At 54.7% G+C, this 22,568-nt stretch overlaps 1 protein-coding gene across 19 annotated transcripts in view; it reads left to right on the top strand.

The window, feature by feature from the left end:
• The window catches only part of FRYL (FRY like transcription coactivator), a 2,516,714-nt gene that overhangs the window by 2,385,088 nt on the left and 109,058 nt on the right, over positions 1-22,568 (top strand). For 17 of the 19 annotated variants that reach the window (XM_085642132.1, XM_085642134.1, XM_085642126.1 and 14 more), the window contains one exon: positions 11,811-11,828. The exons of the other annotated variants lie outside the window; for them this stretch is intronic. In XM_085642132.1, the coding sequence (XP_085498258.1) occupies positions 11,811-11,828 (18 nt within the window). The remainder of the gene's footprint in view (positions 1-11,810; positions 11,829-22,568) is intronic. 19 annotated transcript variants of the gene reach the window in all.

A 22,568-nucleotide genomic window follows, 5' to 3' on the forward strand; every position in this document is an offset into this window, starting at 1 on the left:
TTCTCTATCTGCTCGGCCTCCACAACAGTCCCTTTGCCCCTACTGCGACCGAGATCAGGGCAGGTATGGGCGTCCGCAATACCAATAATACCCTGAACTCCAGCAGCCTAGTTAGCCCTTTCATGGACAGAGATACAGATCACAAAAACAACACACTGCTGGACTTAGAGTGCTTTCTAGTCTACCACCCCTCTAGCTGCCCCAGCCTTGAAGTGTCTCTTGTGTACCCTCCATCCAGCACAGCCATCCCATTGGCAGGAAGATATGGCACCACCAGTCCCTATGGTCTAGAATTACCTCTGACAAGTGGGTGATTTAAATTGTGCTGAAGGGGGTACGCCTTTTCATTTGTGAAAACTCCTCCACCTTTGCCACCATCCCAAGACCAGATGATAGAGGATCACCCCTTTTTGCTCCATCAGGAAGTACAGGCTCTTCTGGCCAAAGGAGGTTTTGGAGGTTGGCAGCACCAGAAGTAGGGCATATTTGTTATTCATGCTACTTTCTGATGCCCAAGAAGGACGGAGGGCTCTGCCTCATATTCAGTGTGCGCCCTCTCAACTACTTTCTGAGGAAAGAGAAATTCAGAATGCTCATGTTGGATCAGGTTCTTTCTATCCTGGATGGTAGTCTGGGCCTGCAGGATGCGTATTTCCACATCCCATCCTGCTGGCCCACAGGTGTTACCTGCGGTTTACGGTGGGCATAAGCATTTTCCATTCAACATTTTCCCTTTTAACTTAACCAGTCCCCTTTCAGTGTTAAAAAAAATGATGGCATTAGTTGCAGCGCATCAGCGGAGGTAAGGGATTCCAGTCTTCCCCCTAGCTTGACAACTGTCTGCTGGGGGCGGGTGCGCCCCAGGCGGTCGTCAACCACCTCCAGACTGCAGCAAGCCTCCTGCCATCTTTGGGGTTCACTATCAACATGCCGAAGGCACACCGGACTCCTTCCCAGACACTTTCCTTCATTGGAGTCATTCTCGATAAAGTTAGGATTGAATGTACGGCTAGATAGTCTTTACCAGAAGGAGCATTACCAAAGGTAAGTAACTTGTTCTTCTGATCCCCACTTGGCCTGACTGTGGTGCCTTGATCTGTCCCATGAATGATCGGCCTGCAGCCACTGTGCCCCGATGCAGTCCAAAACCATCCGAGAGCGGGTGGCACCACCAAAAGACCTCAAGGCAGTCGAAGTCAAGAATGAGATCCCGCCTCATCGTCGTGGTGAAAAATTTCGGAAAAGTCCAAGAATAAGAATTCATCGTTCAAGTGGGACTCCACCCCGTTGCGCCTCTCTAATTACCCAGAGAAGGCATAGGGGGTGTCATCTCACCTCCAGGACACCCTCCTGAAGCTATTCCAAAGAGCCTGTTCCTGACCCCGCCCTGCGGTAGTCAAAATTTCATGGGCCCTGGCAAACCCACAGCAGATCTTGGAGTTTCACCTGACGATTCTTCACTTATTTGTGAAGCCGGTTCCTCGGTGCTTCATCGGGACCCATGGAGCGCAGAGGGTGCCCAATTGGGCCTTAGCCATCGGAACATCGTTGGATTCATTTGGGCCCTTTGGACCTGCAACTGGGTCCGTACCAACTTTGCTACCAAATCTGTTTCCGGCACCACACTTTTGGCCAGAGCACAATCCATTGGGGCAGAGGCAGGATGACGATGACCAACTCATTGTGCTAACTGATTCGGAGACTGCACTGCTTCAACCCATCCGAGGCTGTGCTCTACGCAGCTTATTCCTCCCAATTCTGGCAATCCGTCTGATACCGATACTGTCCCACTACCACATGGGCGTTTTCTACCACATGGGAGTTTTCTTCATGATACTTTTGGCTTCGACTCTGGCAATGGGTGTTACGATGCAGGAGAAAAGATTTCTCAATCATACCAGGATGACAGTTGGTATGATTATTTTCAATAAGCTAGTGGCCTAGACATGTCTCCACATAAGGTATTTTCTCCTCCTCCAGGCCCTTCTCCTGAAAAGAGTGCATCCTTTGCAATGGTGATTTGGAGGACTGTAGAAATCTTTGGCCTCCAGCTGTCCACTCAGAGAGGTAAGGACCAACGTCCTAACTGAAGTCTTTCAACCTGCCCACTACTCCCATTTAATAAAGCGGGTCCTGAAACACTTTTAGGGGCCTGAGCCAAGCCCTGTACTGGACCTCATATCAACCAACAGGTTGCCCATCACCCTTCACCCAGGGATCCAGACTTTAACATTTAGCACCCTACTTATAATGCCTTCCCTACAGCTCCTCCTGATAGGGAGTCAACACAGATTTGCTCACATTTTAGATGCAGAATGTTCTCGTCCACCAGCTTTGCTTTGCATTTGGTGAACATCACATGTATTCTGGGTTGCTACACCCATGCCTTATGGAATTCAGTGAGGCAGACCCTTCCGGTTGTCCCTGAGGAATCGGACACATCTTTTACAAGCCATGCAGAATTGCTGTGATGCAGCAAAGTTTAATATTTGCTGTGGCCTTGATACAAATGACTCCTGAGGCATAGCCTTTGGTACCAGTGTGGCCCTTCTCAGGCACATATGAATGCAGTCCACTGGGCTTGCTACTAATGTCTATTCCAGCCCCATGGATATGCCCCTTGACCATTCCCGACTTTTCGGGGACAAGGCTGACTATGAGCTGGAGCTATTTGAAGATAATAGGGCTAGTGCACATTCCCTAGGCTTGTCACAGCAATCTGATAGAGACTACTAGCTGCAGATTCCTTCACGTAGAATTATCCCCAGGCATGAGACGGGATGTGGAAACTTTCTGCCACAGCATCCCTGCACGCCGGGGGCGGGGCGACATCAAGCGACTCCGCCCAGGTGTGGTACGTGACGTCAGCGAGGTCACATAAGACCTGCCCACGTCAGTTTTTTCCTTTTCCGCATGCAACGCCGATCCGTTCCTTGCTGCGGGCCTGTTTAGGCCCCTTTTTCTTCCATTCTCTTTTGGTTGGAACAGTGTGCGAATGCCTTCGGCCTTTAAATCTTGCACGTTTTGTGGGCGTCTTATGTTGGCGACGGACCCTCGCCTCATTTGCATGTGGTGTTTCGGGGAGGATCACAGCACCTCAGATTGTGCAGCGTGCCAAAGGTTGAAGCCGAAGTCGCGGCGGGAGCGCCAAATGAAACTTCTCTCCGCTCGTCTCTCCAGGTCGACGTCCTCCCCTTGGTCTGCTTCGCCGGACGGCTTCAGGGCCAGCCGTGGTCGTCGTCCTCGCCTTTCTCCGATGTCTCGTGAGCGTCGCTCCCTGATGGGTAAGTGTCGCAGTTCGTCCCCGGGGGCTGGTTTCCGGCCTACCGGGGGCGTGGACTCTCCCCGGGTGATGTGGCCGCACGTGTTGTCCTATCCACCGTTTCCCAGTGTTGGGACATCGAGAGTCCACATCGAGACTTACGCGGCGGCTTTGCAGGCCTCGCTAGCATCTCCGCCTCCTTCCCCTCCTGGGGCGTCGGCGGATCCCTCGCCCTGCGCAGGGCACTCCACGGCGCTGATTCAGGCTTGGAGGATGTGGTGCTGTTGGGGTGCGGCTCCTCTGGGGCACCTCCTTCAGGCCACGGCGTCTCTGCCTCGCTGCAAACTCCTGCGGGGGTCCCTGTGGTGTCGCGGGAGGTCGCCGGGGCTCGGGTCGCATCCACAAGCCCCTCTCGGTCCCTTGGCAGGGTGGTCCTGTCTAAGGCCGAGGTGATGCCGCTACGGCCACTGTCGTCCCTCCTCACAGGCGGCTGCCTCATTGGAGGGCAAGTCGGAGGTTGTATTGTCCCTAGCCGCCACAGGGGTTGCCGGGCGACCTTCGCCTCCTTCTGGGCCGCGGAGGGCTTCGGGCCCCTCCCCGTCCCGTTCCCCCACACAGGTGGTTGCCTCGACGGGGGTCAGGCCGACGCTGTCCCGGCGCCGCTCTGGGGCCGGTGCGGCTCCAGCTGTACTCCGGTCCCCGCTCCGGTCTCCAGTGCGGGGTGACTTGGAGGTCCCTTGCCCGGCGATGCCGGAAGGAGCCTGTGCCCTGCCTTATGCAGCAGACTCTACGGATCCGCGCAGGGGTCGTACCGCGGATTCGTCTTCGGACGCTCCTCCTTCTCCGGAGGCAGGCTGCATATTGGTGTCATCCTCCCCGGAGACTGGGCGCTGTGTGGTGTCCTTTTCACCGGCGTCGAAGGGTGGCTCCCCGCCCTTCCGGAGGCAGGGGTTTTCGTCGGAAGAGCGGAAAGTCCCTCATTCATTGGCTCCTCCCGACTTCCAGGTCTGGCCCTTGCCTGCCCCGCTTGGCATTGGGGACGGCCGCCTTAGTTTGCAGCCGTCGCCCACAGAGGAGCTGCTTCCTCCACCGCGGGGCCCTACGGATGCGGGTGCGGCTTTCGCTCACGCGGTGCCCACTTCTGTGGGCATCCTACGCATGGGTGACCTGGTCTTTGGGCTCTGCAGCGTCCCAGGAGTCTGCTCAGGTGGATTTGCAGCACCATGCAGTGGATGGCCGGGAGCTTGCGGTGTTTATTCTCCGCTCCGCTCTGGACGTCTCTGAGGCGCTGGGCCGTGCCATGGCTTCCTCAGTCACCCTCCGTCGCTATGCTTGGCTTCGGGACGGCGTCTTCCCCGAAAATATTCGGGCGAGGCTCATTGATCTCCCATTTGATGGCAGTCTGTTGTTCCATGCCCCGGCCGACTCTGCCATCCAGAGGCTCTTGGCAGGGCTCCGTCCTCCTCCGCCTTGTCCTCCTCCTCCTCCTCCTCCTCCGTCCCTCCTCCTCAGTGAATTCTGAGTTATGGTTGCTTCTGGGCCTTCTTAGACCGGCTGTTATGGTTGTGGAGTATGTTTTTCTGGCCGTATATGTCCTTCCTTGGGATTTTGGCATTGTTTGCTGCTGGACGGCCCTTTTGTTGTGTGTGAGTTCTGCAGGAGTTGTTGCACAGATTTGGCCCTGAGATTGGACCTTCTGCTTTGCTTGGGCTGCTGTCAAGCCTGCAGCGGGGGTGCTTTTTTCCCCGTGGTTCTTTTGTTTCTTCCTCTGCTGTTTCTTCCTCTGCTGTGGAAGTTCTTCCAAAAAGGGTTCCCATATCTTGGGACTTCACGTGCCTTATGTGGGGTAGTGGTAGCTGTCATATAGCTTGCGCTCTGCTAGAGGGTTCTGGTCGCCTTCGGGTGCCTGTTCTCCATGGCGTTTAGGTAGGTTGCTTTCGCTTCCTGAGGTCCTGTGCGTGGCCACTCATAGTGGTGTGCCCGGGCATCATCTCCTCTCCCTGCTCCTGTCATGTCATTTCAATAGGAATTTGTAGAGCGCACGTACACCGGGGAGGTTTCACAGCGCTAGTTTGGCAGAAGTCCAGGTCCCTGAGAAAGAATTAGAAAGCCAGTCGAAAGAGCCATGTTTTTAAAAGACTTCTGAAGCCAAGACGATTGGTGGAGAGACGGATTTCAGATGGCAGGGAGTTCCAAAAAGAGGGGGCCAAGGTTGAAAACCTGGCACCACCGGTGCGCTTGAGTCTAAAAGGGGGGGGTGAGAAGAAGGTTTTTGTGTGCTGAGCGGAGGTTGCGTGTGGGAGCATATTTATTAATCATATAATTAACAAATTTCGGGCTGTTACTGTTGAGTGATTTGAAAATGAGACTACCAATCTTGAAGGCACACCTCTGAGCAACCGGCAGCCAATGAAGTTGCTTCAGGAGGGGGGTAATGTGATGATGCCGAGGCAGATGAGTAATCAGACGTGCTGCCTGGTTTTGTATCAACTGCAACCGTTTTGAGAGATAAAGAGGGATGCCAAAATATAAAGAATTGGCGTAGTCGACATGTGACATCACCAAGGCAATGATCACCTGGATCCGAGCATCATGAGTAAGAAATTTGCAGATCTTCTTTACTTTCGAAGTTGAAAAAAACAGGTGGAGATCACAGAGCTGATCTGAGGCTTCAGAGTAAGATCTTGACTGATGACCACACCAAGGCTTTTAGCCGAGCTGGAGGCGACAGGAGACTGACCCAGTTCTCCGGGCCAAAAGTGGGGTCCCCAGGGATTTTTGTCAATACCTCCAGTTAGAATAAGCTCTGTTTTGTCCGGATTAAGTTTCAGGTGGTTCTCGTTCATCCATTGACTGATAAACAGCATGGTGGATTGAAAAGCATGGATCGACTCAGGGCTCGGACAAGTGGGAGAAGGTAAAGATTAAACAACAAGGGAGAGAGGGAGGAGCCCTGAGGGACTCCGCAAGAGATTTTGACGCTAGGGGCAGTGAACTGAGCAGTGCGAACTGCCTGAGAGCGATTTTCCAGAAAAGAGTTGATCCAGCTTAGGGCTGGACCCGAAATTCCAGCATCCCTGACACGGTCGACCGTGTCGAAGGCAGCGGAGAGATCGAGCAGGACGAGGGCCTGTGGAAAGCCACTATCAGCCTCACTACGGAGGGTATCCAACACAGTAAGAATAACCGCCTCAGTCGAATGTGCCGGGCAAAAGCCTCCTGTCCTGAGGTCTGGAATGATCCTGTGTTCTCCCTTGCCAGGCGGCGCCTACTCGGCCTTCCTGGGGCCTCGGGCTGTTCTTCTTGCTTCTGGCCCTGACTGCAAGCATTGTTCTGGCTGGCAGGCTGCTCTCCATCTGGAGTGGGCTCGCCTTCTTCTCCCTAGTTTCCTTGGGCTCTCTAGGCTTCTTCCTCTTCCGTCTTCCTGTCTTGGCATTCGGCGGAAGCTATGTTGCCTTGTGGGGGAATGGGGTGCTTCGGCCTCTCAGCCCTTGCCCTTGGTTCCTCTGCTGTGAGTGTACGAGCTTCTTCAGCCTTCTTTTCCTCCTACATCCCCTTGGGGTCGGTGGGGTTCTGCTTGTGGGGGTTCCCTTGGCCTGGCAGGGGCGAGGTTCTACCTGGTCCACAGATCTGGTCCTCTGTGGGGCCCTCTGTTCTGCATTGGCTGGTGGGGTCCTTTCGCAGACCCTCCTTCCCAGGGGGTATTGCTAGGGTATCTATTCTATGTGAAGGAATCTGCGGCTAGTAGTCTCTATCAAATGTACAAGTTACTTACCTTCGGAAGCGATGTATCTGGTAGAGACGATTCTAGCCGCAGATTCCTTCACGGCCCGCCCTTCCTCCCCTATTCTGCGAAGACCCTTGGGTTGGTCTTCAGTACTCGCCTCCCGGTGGGGGTCTGTGTCTCCTATGAGTGCCTTCCTTGTTCTTGACGGATGGCTCCGTCTGGGGGCGGTTCATTCCTCCCTGGGTTCTTTGGAGGATGGGGTTTCGGTGCGCCGGTGCCCTGCTGCTCTGGCTACTCCAGGTTTGGGGGGGGATTGCTTCTATCCTTATCCTCCCTCCCCTCCCCTCCCTTCCTTCCATTGCTATCCTCTGGTTTGAGGGTCCTCTGGCCATGTCTTTCACTTGTCCTTGTGGGTGGTTGTCCTCTAGGTTGGGGTGGCTTGGAAGTTTATTGTCCCTGCCTATCTTGGGACTGGTCCCATTTCTTGCTCAGGATGGTGGGGTGGGTTTCCTACGTGTGCCATGACTTTTACGTATGCTCTTGCCTCCGGGGCACAGGGATGGGAGGTTGTATGTGCTGGCAGGGTGGCTGTGCAGGTTCCTGCTTCTTCTTTCTTCTTTCCCTGCCCTTGGGTTCTGCGGTATTGGCACTACTCTGGTGGTGTTGCTTCGTCACTGTTTATTTCCAATTTTTTCTGCTCTTCGCACACTGCTCCCATGCTTCCACAGTTTATCTGGTGATTCCGCGTTGTGGTGCGGAAAAGTTATCTGAAGAAAACTGATGTGGGCGCGCCGGGGTGGGTCTTATGTGACCTCGCTGGCATCATGTATGCGGTCAACGCCTGGGCGGGGTCGCATGATGTCGCCCCGGCGCGCAGGGATGCTGTGGCACAAAAGTTTCTGGATCCAGTCTCACGCCTGGGGATAATTCTACGTGAAGGAATCTGCAGCTAGAATCGTCTCTACCAGATACATCGTTACCGAAGGTAAGTAACTCGTACTTCAGCACTCAGCCAGAGTGTCACGCAATCACTTCGGACAAGTGGGTGTTACGGATCACCTCGCAAGGTTATACATTTCCATTTTTGGGAACCCCACCGTCCTTGCCAATATCCTTAGTAGGGTTGAAGAGGACCATCTGTCCCTTTTATGTTAGGAAGTGTGCGCTCTTTTGGCCAAAGGAGCCATAGAGAGGATGCCAACGACAGATGAAGATTGTGGTTGTTATTCCTGCTACTTTCTGGTGCCAAAAAAGGATGAAGGTCTCTGCTCTGTTCCAGACCTTCTCCCTGTGAATACCTTCCTGCAGAAAGACAAATTCAGGATGCTCACCTTGGCCAAGATCTTGTCTGCCCTCAACTCTGAAGACTGGATGGTAGCATTAGACCTGCAGCATGCTTTTTTTCACATCCCGACCCGCAGCCCTACAGGTGCCATCCACTATTCACACTGGGCCAGGCACATTTTTAGTTTGCTGTGCTCCCGTTTGACCACACCAGTGCCTAGTGGTGGTGTTTTCAGCTTATTTTTTAAGGTCTAGTCAGTCTTTCCCTACCTCAACAACTGGCTGTTGAAGTTGTGCTCGAACCCAGCAGACTCCACTCACTTCTAGACTACAGTGGTCCTCCTAACATCATTGGGGTTCACTGTAAACATGCCAAAGTCACACCTGACTCAAATGCCCCATTTCATCTGAGCCATTCTGGACGTGGTACAGTTTTGCTCCTATCCCCTGAAGAGGAGAGTCCAGGACATTCGGGCTATGATCTAGATGCTTATGCCTGTGTCCTGGATTTCACTGAGGATGACTTTAAGGCTGCTGTGACTGATGGCCTCCTGCATTCTGCCGGGCAATCTTGCCAGGTGGTAAATGAGGGCTCTGCAGTAGGATCTGAAGTCCCAATGGCAAAAGCACCAGGGGGACCTTTCTGACCAAGCCCATATTTCAGAGGAGACTACAAAGGATCTGCAGAGACTACCTATCCCCCCCCCCCCAGCCCCCTCCTGAGCTGCCAATGGTGACTGGTGCATTGCTTCTGGGTTGAGACGACCATCTACGAGAGATTGGGATTAGAGGCCTCTGGTCTTTGGTGGAGGATCGACTCCACATCAACAAGTTGGAGTTAAGCCATAGGTTTAGCATTGAAAGCCTTTCTTCCATCCATCAAAACAAGCTGGTTCATGTGTTTAGACAACTCCACTGCCTTGTGGTACTGCATCAAGCAAGACAGGGTGGGGTTGTGAATCCTGTGCCTGGAGGCCCTGCACCTCAGGACATGGCTGAAACGCTAGGGAATTTTCCCGATCGAGCATCACCAGATGGAATATCTGAACGACAGGACTGATGAACACAGCCGTTGACGCCTGGTGGATTACAAATGGTGATTGCACCCAGAGGTGGCGCACAGTCTGTTCCATGAATGGGGAAGGTCCTTGGCTTGGTGTGTTCATCACACCGCTAGGAACACGCAATCTTAGAATTTATGCAGGTTGGAGTTTCCAAAGTGGCTCTCACTTGAAGACTCCTTTCCCTTTGAGTAGAACTTGAGTAGCGTTCCTGTCCATGCCACTCTTTCCCCGAGTTTTGAAGAACATCAAGAACAACCTGGCCCAAGTCATCCTTGTAGATCTCGATTAGGCATGGCGATAACTGTAGCCAGAGCTCCTGGGTATGAACATCTGTTCCTTGATCAGACTTCCCTTTCGGACGGATCCCGTCGGAGCAGCAGGGCAGGGTCCTGCACCTGAATGTGCACACACACCACCTCCATTCTTGGACATTGAGCGGCGACAATTGAACACTTTTAACCTCCCTCCAGAGGTCCTGGATATCATCCTTGCAGCCAGATCTCCCTCTGCCAAATCTGTTAACGCCTGCAGTTAGAACACGTTTGTGGCCCGGTGGGCAATCGGGCAGGATGACCCATTTCAAACCAAACTGTCCGAGATATCTGAAAGAGACACGTTAGTGATAGATTCCTTACCTTACAATATCCCCAGGCGTCAGACTGGATCCGGAAAGTTTTGCTTAGCAGTACCCCTGCGCGTCAGTAGGTGGCGTCATGCGGCTCTGCGTCCGTCACTGGCGTCATAAGCACCGAGACGACGCCAAGGAGAGTACTTGGGCGCCACCCATTCGCGCTGACGTCAGTTCTTTCTTTTTCCGCGCCAGCAAGCGCAGATCCGGATTGAGCACGTACCTTAGTCACTTTCTTGACTATTATTTTGAGACTTTTTGTCTCCTCTCTTTTCTCCTGGTGCACATAGGGATGCCCGGCTTTAAGTCCTGTGGGGCGGACGCGGGGGACAGGGGCTTCGCCCCGGTGACTCCTCTGGAGCCTGGGAGTCCCGCGGCCTACCCGCCATACCCGGATCAGTCGATGGCCCTTCCTTCAGGAGGAGGGGCCATCCTTGGCGGTGTAGTCTGTGGATGGGTCGCTGTTGCTCCCCTGTTCCGGGCTTGTGGCCCTTCCCTTTGTAGTTGTGGCTACAGGCTCTCTTTCTGTCATGGCGCTTTCACATGCTTGTGCCTCCAGGATGGCGCTCGCCTTGGTTTGTGAGGTGGTTCCAAGTAGTGGTGCTTTGCCCTTTTCTTGCGATGGCTTCGCTGCTCTGGCCTTCTGTTGCTTTACTGCCACCTGCTGCTTTTGCCTTGGCTTGCACGGTTGTTCCTCAGGGTGGTGCTCTGCTCTTTTCCTGCTCTGGCCTGCTGTTGTCGCCTTCTGGTGCCTTAGTGCCACCTGGTGATGTTTCTTACCTTTTGTTTCTCTCTATTTTTGTTTCTCTGGTTTTTTCGCACACTGTTCCCATGCTCTCCTCAGTTTTGTTGTGATGGCTCCGCGTTGTGACACGGAAAAGTTCTCCAAAACAAACTGACGCGCAGAGATGCTCAGCAAGAAAACTTTCCGGGTCCAGTCTCGCGCCTGGGGATAATTCTACATTAAGGAATTTGCGGCTAGAATCGTCTCTACCAGATACATCGTTACCGAAGGTAAGTAACTTGTACACCTGTAAGAGACATTAGTTGGTGATAGATTCCTTACCGCCCGCCCATCCTCCCCTTTCTGCGAACTGTTCTCTAGGGTTCAGGTCATCCCTTTCAGGGCCCTAGTTCTATTGCACCAGTAGTCGGTCTCTGGCATGGCTCTGCGCTCCTGGCGCGGAAAAGTTGTGTACAGAACTGACAGCGTGCGTGGGTGCATCTAAGTAGCTCCGACGACGTCATCTCGGCGGCTACGACGCCAGCGGCGTACGCGGAGCCGTACAACGACGCCTACCGACACGCAGGGGTACTGCTGACGAAAACCTTCCGGATCCAGTCTGATGCCTGGGGATATTCTAAGGTAAGGAATCTATCACTAACTAATGTCTCTTACAGATATATAGTTACACAAGTAAGTAACTTGTGCTTTAAGACCACTCTATAAATAGTGCATTTCGGAATGCGTTTTCATATGAAGCCTTCTAAATAAAATGTTGGAGTGTAGCTGTTTTGTTTTCCCATTTGGTTTCCTTCAGTTGGAAAGACCAGAAAGGTTTCTGCTTTCTAAATATTTAATGTTACTTAAATGGGAATAGTAATAAAATGAAGGCTTGTTTATATGTTGTTAATACCATCCGGTACATCTAGAAGTACTTATAAATTAAGGCATTATGCCTCAATCTACATTTACCATTTGTTCTCTCATTAGAGCTTCATGAATTAAGTACATTTTCTTTAGTTAACTTGGGGCACCTGTTACTCTGGTCTGAGTGATTGCCTGCACTAATTGTTGATCTTTTTCTTCCCTTTTTTCTGTGACCTGCTCACGTTCTTGCTTAGCAAATGGAAATTCTTGCAGTAAGTGATGGCTCTTGATTTACAGAATGCATACTTGTGTTGCATCAAAACTGATCTTCATCCATCTTTCATTCCTTCTTTAACATAGCTTTGTCTAATCTTAGACCGCTCTGAAGGGAGTGATTGCTATCAATACATTACCTTAACCCATAAACTGGCCTACCTGAATCCTGTAACTCTTAACCACTGGTGGTCATAGATTATTATGGAACATTTTCAAGATTTCACTGTTTTGCTTGGCAAAATGTCCATAGTCCATGTTCAGGATGTTGTGTGTACTTGTGTTAAATAATATTAACTTTCTACAAGAAATTAACAGGTTTGTAGTAAAGCAGATTATACTTCCCCAATTCTTTAGTGCACTTCTGCCTTCTTTATCACAGTTAGAAAATAACTGACACCAGTATATGTAGTATAATAGAACAGTGAGAAAATGTATATGTTAATGTAAGTTATTTTTTTCTTTTTTAATTTAAAGATAGCATTAGGAAACACAGCGAGGAATAGTCTCTCCTTCCTTGTATTTTCTAATACTAGGTTACTATGTGTTTTATGTTCCCTTTTTTAAAGAGAATGTTAATAATTTGCCAGATAGTACAACATTTTCCAGTTTCTGCTCACTTTTGAATATCCCAGGCTCCAAACTGCATCTGTAAACATCTGACATAGCTATTCAGCACAGTAGGCAGCACTGGCTCAGAACAGACACTGGAAATGGGGTCGTGGTGATGTTACTGGAGCCTTATAGCAGCCCCGAGGCAGCTGATGTCCGTTCTGGTTTTCAACACCTTTCAACGTGGTTCCAGATCTTCTCATCTCCAAGGTGAATACATAATTTGTGTTGCACTGCTAGGCACATGGTTTCATCAAAGAAGTCCAGTATCTGATTGAGACTACTAGCCACAGATTCCTTCACGTAGAATTATCCCCAAGCGTGAGACTGGATCCGGAAACTTTTTTGCCACAACAATCCTGCGCGCCGGGGCGACGTCAAGCGACTCCGCCCAGGTGTGGTACGTGACGTCAGCGAGGTCACATAAGACCTGACCCGCCTACGTCAGTTTTTTCCTTTTCCGTGTGCAACGCGGATCCAATCATTGCTTTCCTTTGGTGGAACAGTGTGCGAATGCCTTCGGGCTTCAAAACTTGCACGTTTTGTGGGCGTCTTATGTCGGCGACGGACCCTCACCTCATTTGTATGTGGTGTTTGGGGGTGGATCACGGCACCACAGATTGTGCGGCGTGCCACCAGTTGAAGCCGAAGACGCTGCGGGAGCGCCGGATGAAACTTCTCTCGGCGCGTCTCTCCAGGTCGACGTCCTCCCCTCGGTCTGCTTCGGCGGACGGCTTCAGATACGGCCGTGGTCGTCGTCCTCGCCCTTCTCTGATGTCACTCCCCGGTGCGTAAGTGTTGCAGTTTGTCCCCGGGGGGTGGTTTCCGGCCTACCGGGGGCGTGGACTCTCCCCGGGTGATGCGGCCCCGCGTGTCGTCCTATCCACCGTTTCCCGGTGTTGGGGCGTTGAGAGTCCAAATGGAGACATACGCGGCGGCTTTGCAGGCCTCGCTGGCGTCGTCTCCTCCTTCCCCTCCAGGGGCGTCTTCAGATCCCTCGCCCTACGCAGGGCCCTCCGCGGCACAGCTGGTGGCTCCGGCCCTGGCGCCGACTGGTTCGGATCCAGGCTTGGAGGATGTTGTGCTGTTGGGGTGCGGCTCCTCTGGGGCACCTCCTTCAGGCCACAGCGTCTGTGCCTCTCTGCAAACTCCGACGGGGTCCCTGTGGTGTCGCGGGAGGTCGCCGGGGCTCGGGTCGCATCCCCGAGCCCCTCTCGGTCCTTTGACAAGGTGGTCCTGTCTAAGGCCAAGGTGACGCCGCTACGGTGCCGGCAGCTTCAGGACCGTGCGGAGCCACAGGGGTCGGTGGACCCCTCGTCCCTCTCCGGGCCCCTCTCATCCCTTCCCACAGGCGGCTGCCTCGTCGGAGGGCGAGTCGGAGGTTGAATCATCCCCGGCGCCGCCACCTGGGTTGCCAGGCGATCTTCGCCTCATTCTGGGCCGCGGCTGGCGATGGGCTTCGTGCCACTCCCCAGGCCCGTCTCGTTCCCCCACGCATGGGGCTGCCTCGGCGGGGTTCAGGTCGGCATCATTCCGGCGCTTCCCCGGAGCCTGTGCGGCTCCAGCTCTACTCCGGTCTCGGCTCCGGTCTCTGGTGCGGGGTGACTTGGAGGTACCTTGTCCAGTGACGCCGGATGGTGCCGACGTCCTGCCTCAAGCAGCGGACTCTACGGCTCCGCGCAGGAGTCGTACCGCAGATTCGTCTTCGGACGCTCCTTCTCCGGAGGCAGGCTGTATATTGGTGTCGTCCTCCCCAGAGACTGGTCACCATGTGGTGTCTTTCTCACCGGCATCGAAGGGTGGCTCCCCACCCTTCCTGAGGCAGAGGTGTTCATCGTAAGAGCGGCAGGTCCCTCATTCTTCGGCTCCTTCTGACTTCCAGGTCTGGCCCTTGCCCGTCCCGCTTGGCCTCGGGGACGGTCAACTTTGTTTGCAGCCGTCGCCCACGGAGGAGCTGCTTTCTCCACCACAGGGCCCTACGGAGGTGGGTGCGGCCTTCGCTCACGCGGTGTCCACGGCTGTGGGCATCCTGCGCATGGGTGGCACGGTGGCTCACTTTCTGGCGGACCATCTATTGGAGGTCCTCCACCAGGGCTCTGGTGGGAGGGAAGTCTTACTTCCCTTTGAAGGTTCGCTCCTTTCTTCCTTGACGGGGGCTTGGAGGCGTCCTGCCTCAGGGGACCCGGTGCCTCAGCATCTCCTGCACCGGCACCTCCCGGCGCCGCGTGACCCAGCGTGTCTTTCCCTTCACCCCTCAGCCGCCAGCCCCCTTTTGTGGACTGCTTTCCCTCCCGAGAGGCCTGCTGGCTGGACTCTTGGGGGCGCAACATGTTCGCCTCGACCAGCGTGGCCCTGCCTCAGCATCTTCTGCACCGGCACCGCGTGACCCGGCGTGTCTTTCCCTTCACCCCTAAGCCGCCAGCCCCCTTTTGTGGACTGCTTTTCCCTCCCTGCCGCCACTGTTGACTCCGCCGTCCCGAGAGACCCGCTGGCTGGACTCTTGGGAGCGCAACATGTTCGCCTCGACCAGCCCTGCGGGCCCTTAACACCTTGTGTGTGCTGGCTAATGCCTCCTCCTGTTTGTGGGACTCGGCTGAGTCTCTGGGATAGGCAGCATCCTAGGAGTCTGGTCAGGTAGACTTACAGCATCATGCATTGGATGGCCGGGAGCTTGCGGAGTTTGTCTGCTCCGCTCTGGACAGCTCAGAGGTGCTGGGCCGGGCCATGGCTTCCTCAGTCGCTCTCCGTCGCCATGCTTGGCTTCGGGACGGAGTATTCCCTGAGAATATTCGGGAGCAACTCATCGACCTTCTGTTTGATGGCAGCCTGTTGTTCCATGCCCCGGCGGACTCCGCCATCCAAAGGCTCTTGGCGGGGCTCCGTTCACCTCCTCCGCCTTATCCTCCTCCTCCTCCTCCTCCTCCTCCGTCCCCTCCTCAGTGACTTCTGAGTTGGGTTGATTCTGGGCCGCCTTAGGCCGGTTGTTCTGGCTGTGGAGTGTGTTTTCTGGCCGTTTACGTCCTTCCTTGGGACTTTGGCATTGTTGGCTGCTGGACGGCCCTTGTGTTGATTGTGTGTGGTTCTGCAAGAGTTGTTGCGCCCTGAGATTGGGCCTTCTGCTTTGTTTGGGCTGCTTATCACGCCTTCAGCGGGGGTGTTTTTTTCCCCGTGGTCCTTTTGTTTTTCCTCTGCTGCGGCAGTTCTTCCAAAGAGGGTTCCCATATCTTGGGACTTAACGTACCCTATGTGGGGTAGTGGTAGCTGTCATATAGCTTGCGCTCTGCTAGAGGGTTCTGGTTGCCTTCGGGTGCCTGTTCTCCATGGCGTTTAGGTAGGTTGCTTTTGCTTCCTGAGGTCCTGTGCGCGGCCACTCATAGTGGTGTGCCCGGGCATCTCCGCCTCTCCCTGCTCCTGTCCTGAGGTCTGGAATGATCCTGTGTTTTCCCTTGCAAGGCGTCGCCTACTCGGCCTTCCTGGGGCCTCGGGCTGTTCTTCTTGCTTCTGGCGGCTTTGACTGCCGGCGCTGTTCTGGCTGGCAGGCTGCTCTCCATCTGGAGTGGGTTCGCCTTCTTTTCCCTCGTTTCCTTATGCCCTTTAGGCTGCTTCTTCTTCTTTCGCTTTTCCTGTCTTGGCATTGGGCGGAAGCTATGTTGCCTTGTGGGGGAGTGGGGTGCTTCGGCCTCTCCGTCCTTGCCCTTGGTTCCTCTGTTGTGAGGGTATGAGCCTCTTCAGCCTTCTTTCCCTCCTACATCCCCTTGGGGTCGGTGAGGTTCTGCTTGTGGGGGTTCCCTTGTCCTGGCAGGGGCGAGGTTCTACCTGGTCCACAGATCTGGTCCCCTGTGGGGCCCTCTGTTCTGCATTGGCTGGTGGGGTTCTTTTGCAGACCCTCCTTCCCAGGGGGTATGGCTATGGTATCTATTCTACTTGAAGGAATCTGTGGCTAGTAGTCTCTATCAGATATACGAGTTACTTACCTTCGGTAACGATGTATCTGGTAGAGACGATTCTAGCCGCAGATTCCTTCACGGCCCGCCCTTCCTCCTCTATTCTGCGATGACCCTTGGGTTGGTCTTCGGTACTCGCCTCCCGGTGGGCGGCTGTGTCTCCTGTGAGTGCCTTCCTTGTTCTTGACGGGTGGCTCCGTTTGGGGGCGGTTCATTCCTCCTTTGGAGGATGGGGTTCCGATGCTCCGGTGCCCTGCTGCTCTGGCTACTCCAGGTTTGGGGGGGATGGCTTTCTATCCCTGTCCTCCTTCCCCTCCCTTCCTTCCATTGCTATCCTCTGATTAAGAGTCATCTGGCCTTGTCTTGCCCTTGTCCCTTGTGGGTGGTTGCCCTCTAGGTTGGAGTGACTTGGAGGTTTGTTGTCCCTGTCTGCCTTGGGACTGGTCCCATTCCTTGCTCAGGATGGGGGGGGGGGGGGGGGGGGTGGTTAACTACGTGTACCATGACTTTTACGCATGTTCTTTGCCTCCGGGGCACAGGGATAGGAGGTTGTCTATGTGCTGGCATGGTGACTGCGCAGGTTTCTGCTTCTTCTTTCTTCTTTCCCTGCCCTTGGGTTCTGCGGTGTTGGCACTACTCTGGTGGTGTTGTTAGTCACCGTTTCTTTCCAATTTTTCTGCTCTTCGCACACTGTTCCCATGCTTCCACAGTTTTTTATCTGGTGGTTCTGCGTTGTGGTGCAGAAAAGTTCTCTGAAGAAAACTGACGTAGGCGCGCCGGGGCGGGTCTTATGTGATCTCACTGACATCACATACGTGGACGACGCCTGGGCGGAGTCGCGTGATGTCGCCCCGGCGCGCAGGGATGCTGTGGCAAAAAAGTTTACGGATCCAGTCTCACGCCTGGGGATAATTCTACGTGAAGGAATCTGCGGCTAGAATCGTCTCTACCAGATACATCATTACCGAAGGTAAGTAACTCGTACATTAAGCCTTGCTGCTGGTGTAATGGGCAAATGTCTACCACAGAACCACACAATGACTGTTTATGGTGTCTCAGTTCGTGCCACAATCCATCATATCAGCATGAACCCTAGGGCCATCAAAGAGCAGGAGGCCTACCTTTTCAAGGCACTAAAGATGATTATGGACTCTAGGTCGTAAACGAGAATGAGCTCTTGGTCACCTTCTTGTTATTCTCCATCATCCATGTCTGTGAAGGAAATGAGGAAACATTGTAAGAAGAAAAAGTTTTCCTCTCCACCCATGAGGTTAAAGTCCAAGGGTGTGTCCTCACTCTCTGTCCCCTCCTTTACAGAGCTGGAATTAGTTGCCTTGTCCACTCATGCTTCTCCAGTGCCACTAGACCGGGCTTCAACGCCTCCACCTGTCCCTCCAGCACAGATACCAGTGCTGGCATACCAGGAAATCTGAAAGAAACAATTATAGATTCCTTACCTTAGAATTACTACCAGGCGTCAGAGTGGAACCAGAGAATTTTTTCGACAGTAGTACCCCTGTGTATCGAACGGTGGCGTCTGTCGGCTCCACGCTCATCGTTGTGGTCGCTGAGACGTCGCAGTAGCTACTTAGACGCCACCCTCGTGAACGCTAGTTCTTTCTTTTCCACGCCAGCCAGTGAAGATCTGAAAAGAGCGGTACCTCCAATCACTTTTTGACTGACTTTTCGCTGACTTTAGTCGACACAGTTTTCGAGTCTTTGACTCCTGGTACACATCAGGGATGCCTGGCTTCACGGCTTGCGGTCCCTGTAGCGGACTGATGTCAGTGACGGATCCGCACCGCGTGTGTCTGTTTTGCTTGGAGGAGCGCGACCATGACCCAAGTCATGCTCCGACTGCCGGACCATGAATCCAAAGTCTTTGCGGGAGTAGTCCCGAAAGCTTCTAGAGGCCCGGCAGTTGGCTCCGCGCCGTTGAGGTCGCGTGGGATGTCGAGGGACCGGTCACGGAGTCATCATAATCATTCTTCTTCCAAGTCTTCACCCTCTGGATCAGGTAAGTCGAAGCACAAGAAGAAGTCGAATAAGCATCATCGCTCTTCGACTTCTCCTCGTCCGTCGGCCGATGTGACGAGGGTTGCGGGTGGTGCCCCTTCCGTGGCTCCTCGTGTGGAGCCCGAAGGGTCAACTTTGGGTTTCCCTCCCTTCCCGGGACCCAAAGCAACCCCTGCCCATCTTCGCCAATTTTACGAAGCGATGCATGCCATCTTTGGGCAGCCCGACTCTGCCGGCGTGCCTTTGGGCCCCGTGGACTCTGCTAGGGGCCCTGGGCCTTGGGCAGCTCCGGCACTGCAGGTTCCCCTCAGATTCAAGCCTGTATCCAGATCGGCGCCAGTCGACCTCATTACACCTCCCCCGGCGTCGATTCCACCGGTACCACGTCCGCAGCCGGTTGTGTCCCCAGCCGGCATCGACCCCGGCCTCCATCCGGATGTAGACATGGAGCTGGATCCGGCGCCGACGGGTACTTTTGAGCCCTTGTTCTACCCTGGCTCTTTTAGACCAGATTGGCAGCCAGAGGAGGGTGAGGAGGACTGGGAGGTTCTGGAGACCCTTTAACTAACCGGTTGGGCTATAAAGCGGACTGGAGAGAGGAACTTTGGGAAGCCAGCGGTCTGGATACCTCACCAGACCTTGGCATGTTGTCTCCTCCTACTGTGGCTATGGAGAAGGGAGCGTCTTACGCAGTGGTGTTGCGTAGGGTGCCAAGGCTCCCAGCCTCAATCTACCAATGGTGGCAGTCGGGACCAAACTTCTCACAGAGGTGCTTCAACCGGCAGCGGGCTCTTCGGAGCCCCTGCTGCCGTTTAATGAAGCCCTAACGGACATCCTTTTGGGCACCTGGTCCAGGCCCAACACAGGGGCTCCTGTGGTTAGGTTGATTGCCCGACGCCACCACCCAGCTCCGGGCGACCTCACTTTCCTCTCCCAACACCCACCCCTGAGAGCTTGGTGGTCCAAGCCTTTACTTCAAAGGCGCATTCCCTAACGCACCACCAAGAAGTTGGACCATCTTGGGAAGATGTTTTCTTCCTGCAGCTTGGGATTGCGGTCTGTAAACACTGCATGTCTGTTGGGCTGTTACACCCACTCCGTGTGGTATACAGTGGCGCAAGTGCTGCCCCAGGGCCCGGAGGAGGCCCGGTCCGTACTCTCCCGTGCTGTTGCCGAAGGGAGAGACGCATCAAAGTTCACCATCCTCTGTGGGCTGGATACCTCCGACTCACTAGGCAGGACGATTTCCACGTTGGTAGTCCTTCGACACTACGCCTGTTTGAGGTTGCCTGGTTTTTCAGGGGATGTCCAATCCACTCTAATGGACATGGCCTTTGATGGCCGTTGCCTATTCAGCGACTAGGCAGACAACATGCTAGAGCACTTTAAGGACTCTCGGGCTACGGCCAAGTCCTTGGGCCTTTCCACCACCCACCCTGCGCAGTCTGCTTCTCACCTCTTTCGTGGCTATGGAAGGGGTGCCCCGCCATGTCCTGCCCAGAGCCACAGGCCAGCGCAAGCTGATCTGAAAGAGACACGTTAGTGATAGATTCCTTACCTTAGAATAATTACCAGGCGTCAGACTGGATCCGGAAAGTTTTTTCGCTAGCAGTACCTCTGTGCATCAGTAGGTGGCGTCGTATGCGCCGAGATGACGTCACGGAGACTACTTAGGCGCTACCCATGCGCGATGACATCAGTTCTTCCTTTTTCCGCGCCAGTAAGCGCAGATCCGGTTAGAGCACGTTCCTCAGTCACTTTTTGACTATGTTTTGTCTCCCGTCAGTTGTCTACTCTGGTGCATGTAGGGATGCCTGGTTTTTAAGTCTTGTGGGTTCTGCCGTCGCAATATCTCGGTGGCGGACCCCCACGACGTCTGTCTCTACTGCCTGGAGAGCGACCACGACTCCCGGGGCTGCATGGACTGTTTGGCCTTGCGGAAGCGGGGCTGGAAACTATTTGAGGTTCGGCACTCATCACCGCGCCGTTCGCGGTCCACGGGCCACTCCAGGGAACGCTCGCGGGGCCACCATCATCGCTCCTCGGGCTCCAAGTCTTCACACTCGGATTCGGGTAAGAGACGACACAAAAAGAATTCAAAGACGCGTTGTCGCTCGCCGATGTCCCCCCCGTCGATCTCCGGATGCGGACGAGGGGGACTGGGGTTCTGCTCCGGCCCCGGCGCCACAGGATCCTGCGCCGCTGGCTCCGGCAACGGCGCCCCCCTCTGCTCCGCCTCCGGTGCCGCAGTGGGTACCATTTGTCCCGCCCCTGCCCCAGTTCTCGGACACTTTTGTCCCTACCTGGGAACCGCACTGGGACACGGCGCCGGTTCGGCCCCGTCCGGTGCTGTTCTTGGCACCGTTTGTTCCTTCCCCGGTCCGTGCCCTGCCGCCGCAGCCTGTCCCGCATGCGGCGGAGGTGGAGGATGACTGGGAGGGTTCGAGGACCCACTTGCTTGCCAGTGTGACTCCGAGCAGGATTGGGCGGACGAGTTGGAGGAGGTCGGCGGCCTCGATCTCTCCTCTGACCCGGGGTTTGCCTCTCCTCCGCCTACCATGGAGGAGGGCGCCTCGTAAACAATGGTGCTTCTTCAGGCCACTGAGGTGCTCCACCTTGATCTACCTACGGTGGCCCTTAAAACTAATCTCCTCACTGAGGTGCTCCAGACGGCGTCCTCTTCGTCGGAGCCCCTGCTGCCATTTAACGACGCCCTTACTGACGTCTTTCTGGGCACTTGATCGCGGCCAGCCACAGGGTCCCCGGTGGATAAGAATGTCATCAGGCGTCATCGCCTGGCGCCGGGTGACCCTGCCTTTCTGACCACTCATCCTACGCCCGAGAGTTTGGTCATCCAAGCTTCGACGTCCCAGAGTGCCTTTCCCGCGGCTCTGCCGGATAAGGACTCTTAAGAAGCTGGAGCAGTTCGGCAAACAGTTGTTCTCTTCGGCCAGCTTAGGGCTGAGATCAGTGAACACCGCCTGCCTCTTTGGCCGCTATTCCCACGCAGTATGGGATGCTGTTGCATAGGTGTTGCCTCAGTGTCCTGAGGAGGCCCAGGCTGTGCTGTCTGGACACCGCGGACTCACTAGGTAGAGCCATTTCTACGACTGTGGCGCTTCATCGCCACGCCTTGTTGCGGTCTTCCGGGTTCTAGCCAGATGTACAAAGCTCGCTCATGGACGTGCCCTTTGATGGCACACGCCTGTTTGGTGATAAGGCCGACAGTGCGCTGGAGCATTTTAAGGACTCTAGGGCTACGGCCAAGTCCTTAGGTCTTTCAACGAAAAGCCCAGCCACTCCTGGTTTTCGTTCCTTTCGTGGCAACGGCAGTGGCGCCCAGGATCCTTCAGCAAGACTGTGCAGAACCAACCGCAGCGCGTCCGCGGCTTTCGCAGTGGCGGGTCTGGGAATCGGCATGGGGGTCAGTCTACCTCCTCCCCGCTGCTTCTGCCTCCAAACCTTCCTAATCCGAGCTTTGTGGAGCACCCCACCCAGTGGGTGGCAGGATCCGCCATCACCTCCCCACTAGCACACTATCACATAGAACACGTAGGCGCTGCAGATCATCTGCAAGGGTTACTCCTTTCCCTTTCAGTTCACCCCTCCAGCCATGCCACCTTAGTTTCACCGCATCTCGGGGGCACACTTGGCGACTCTCCAGCAGGAAGTTACCACCCTCTTGGCCAAGGGGGCCATTGAGTGCATTCTGGGGCCGGAAGTAGGGAGTGGTTGTTATTCCCACTACTTTCTGGTCCCCAAGAAGGACAAAGGGCGTCTGCGTCCCATCTTGGACCTCAAACGTCAACTGCTTCCTCCGGAAGGAGAAGTTCAAAATGCTGACTCTGGCTCAGGTCTAAGCTGCCCTCGACCCTGGAGACTGGATGGTAGCGTTGGACTTGCAGGATTCATATTTACACATCCCCGTCCTGCCGGCCCACCGGCGTTACCTGCGGTTCACGGTAGGCCACGAGCATTTTCAATTTGCCGTGCTCCCCTTCGGCCTTACCAGCGCCCCTCTTGTGTTCACGAAAGTGTTGGCGGTGGGCGCAGATCAGGGGTTTCAGTCTTCCCCTATCTCGACGACTGGCTGTTGAAGGTGGGCTCACCCCAGGCAGTCGTCTCCCACCTCCAGACTATGGCCGACCTCCTGCATTCGCTGGGGCT

This window comes from Triturus cristatus, chromosome 2_2, assembly GCF_964204655.1.
Source record: "Triturus cristatus chromosome 2_2, aTriCri1.1, whole genome shotgun sequence".
NCBI classification, from domain to species: Eukaryota; Metazoa; Chordata; class Amphibia; order Caudata; family Salamandridae; genus Triturus; species Triturus cristatus.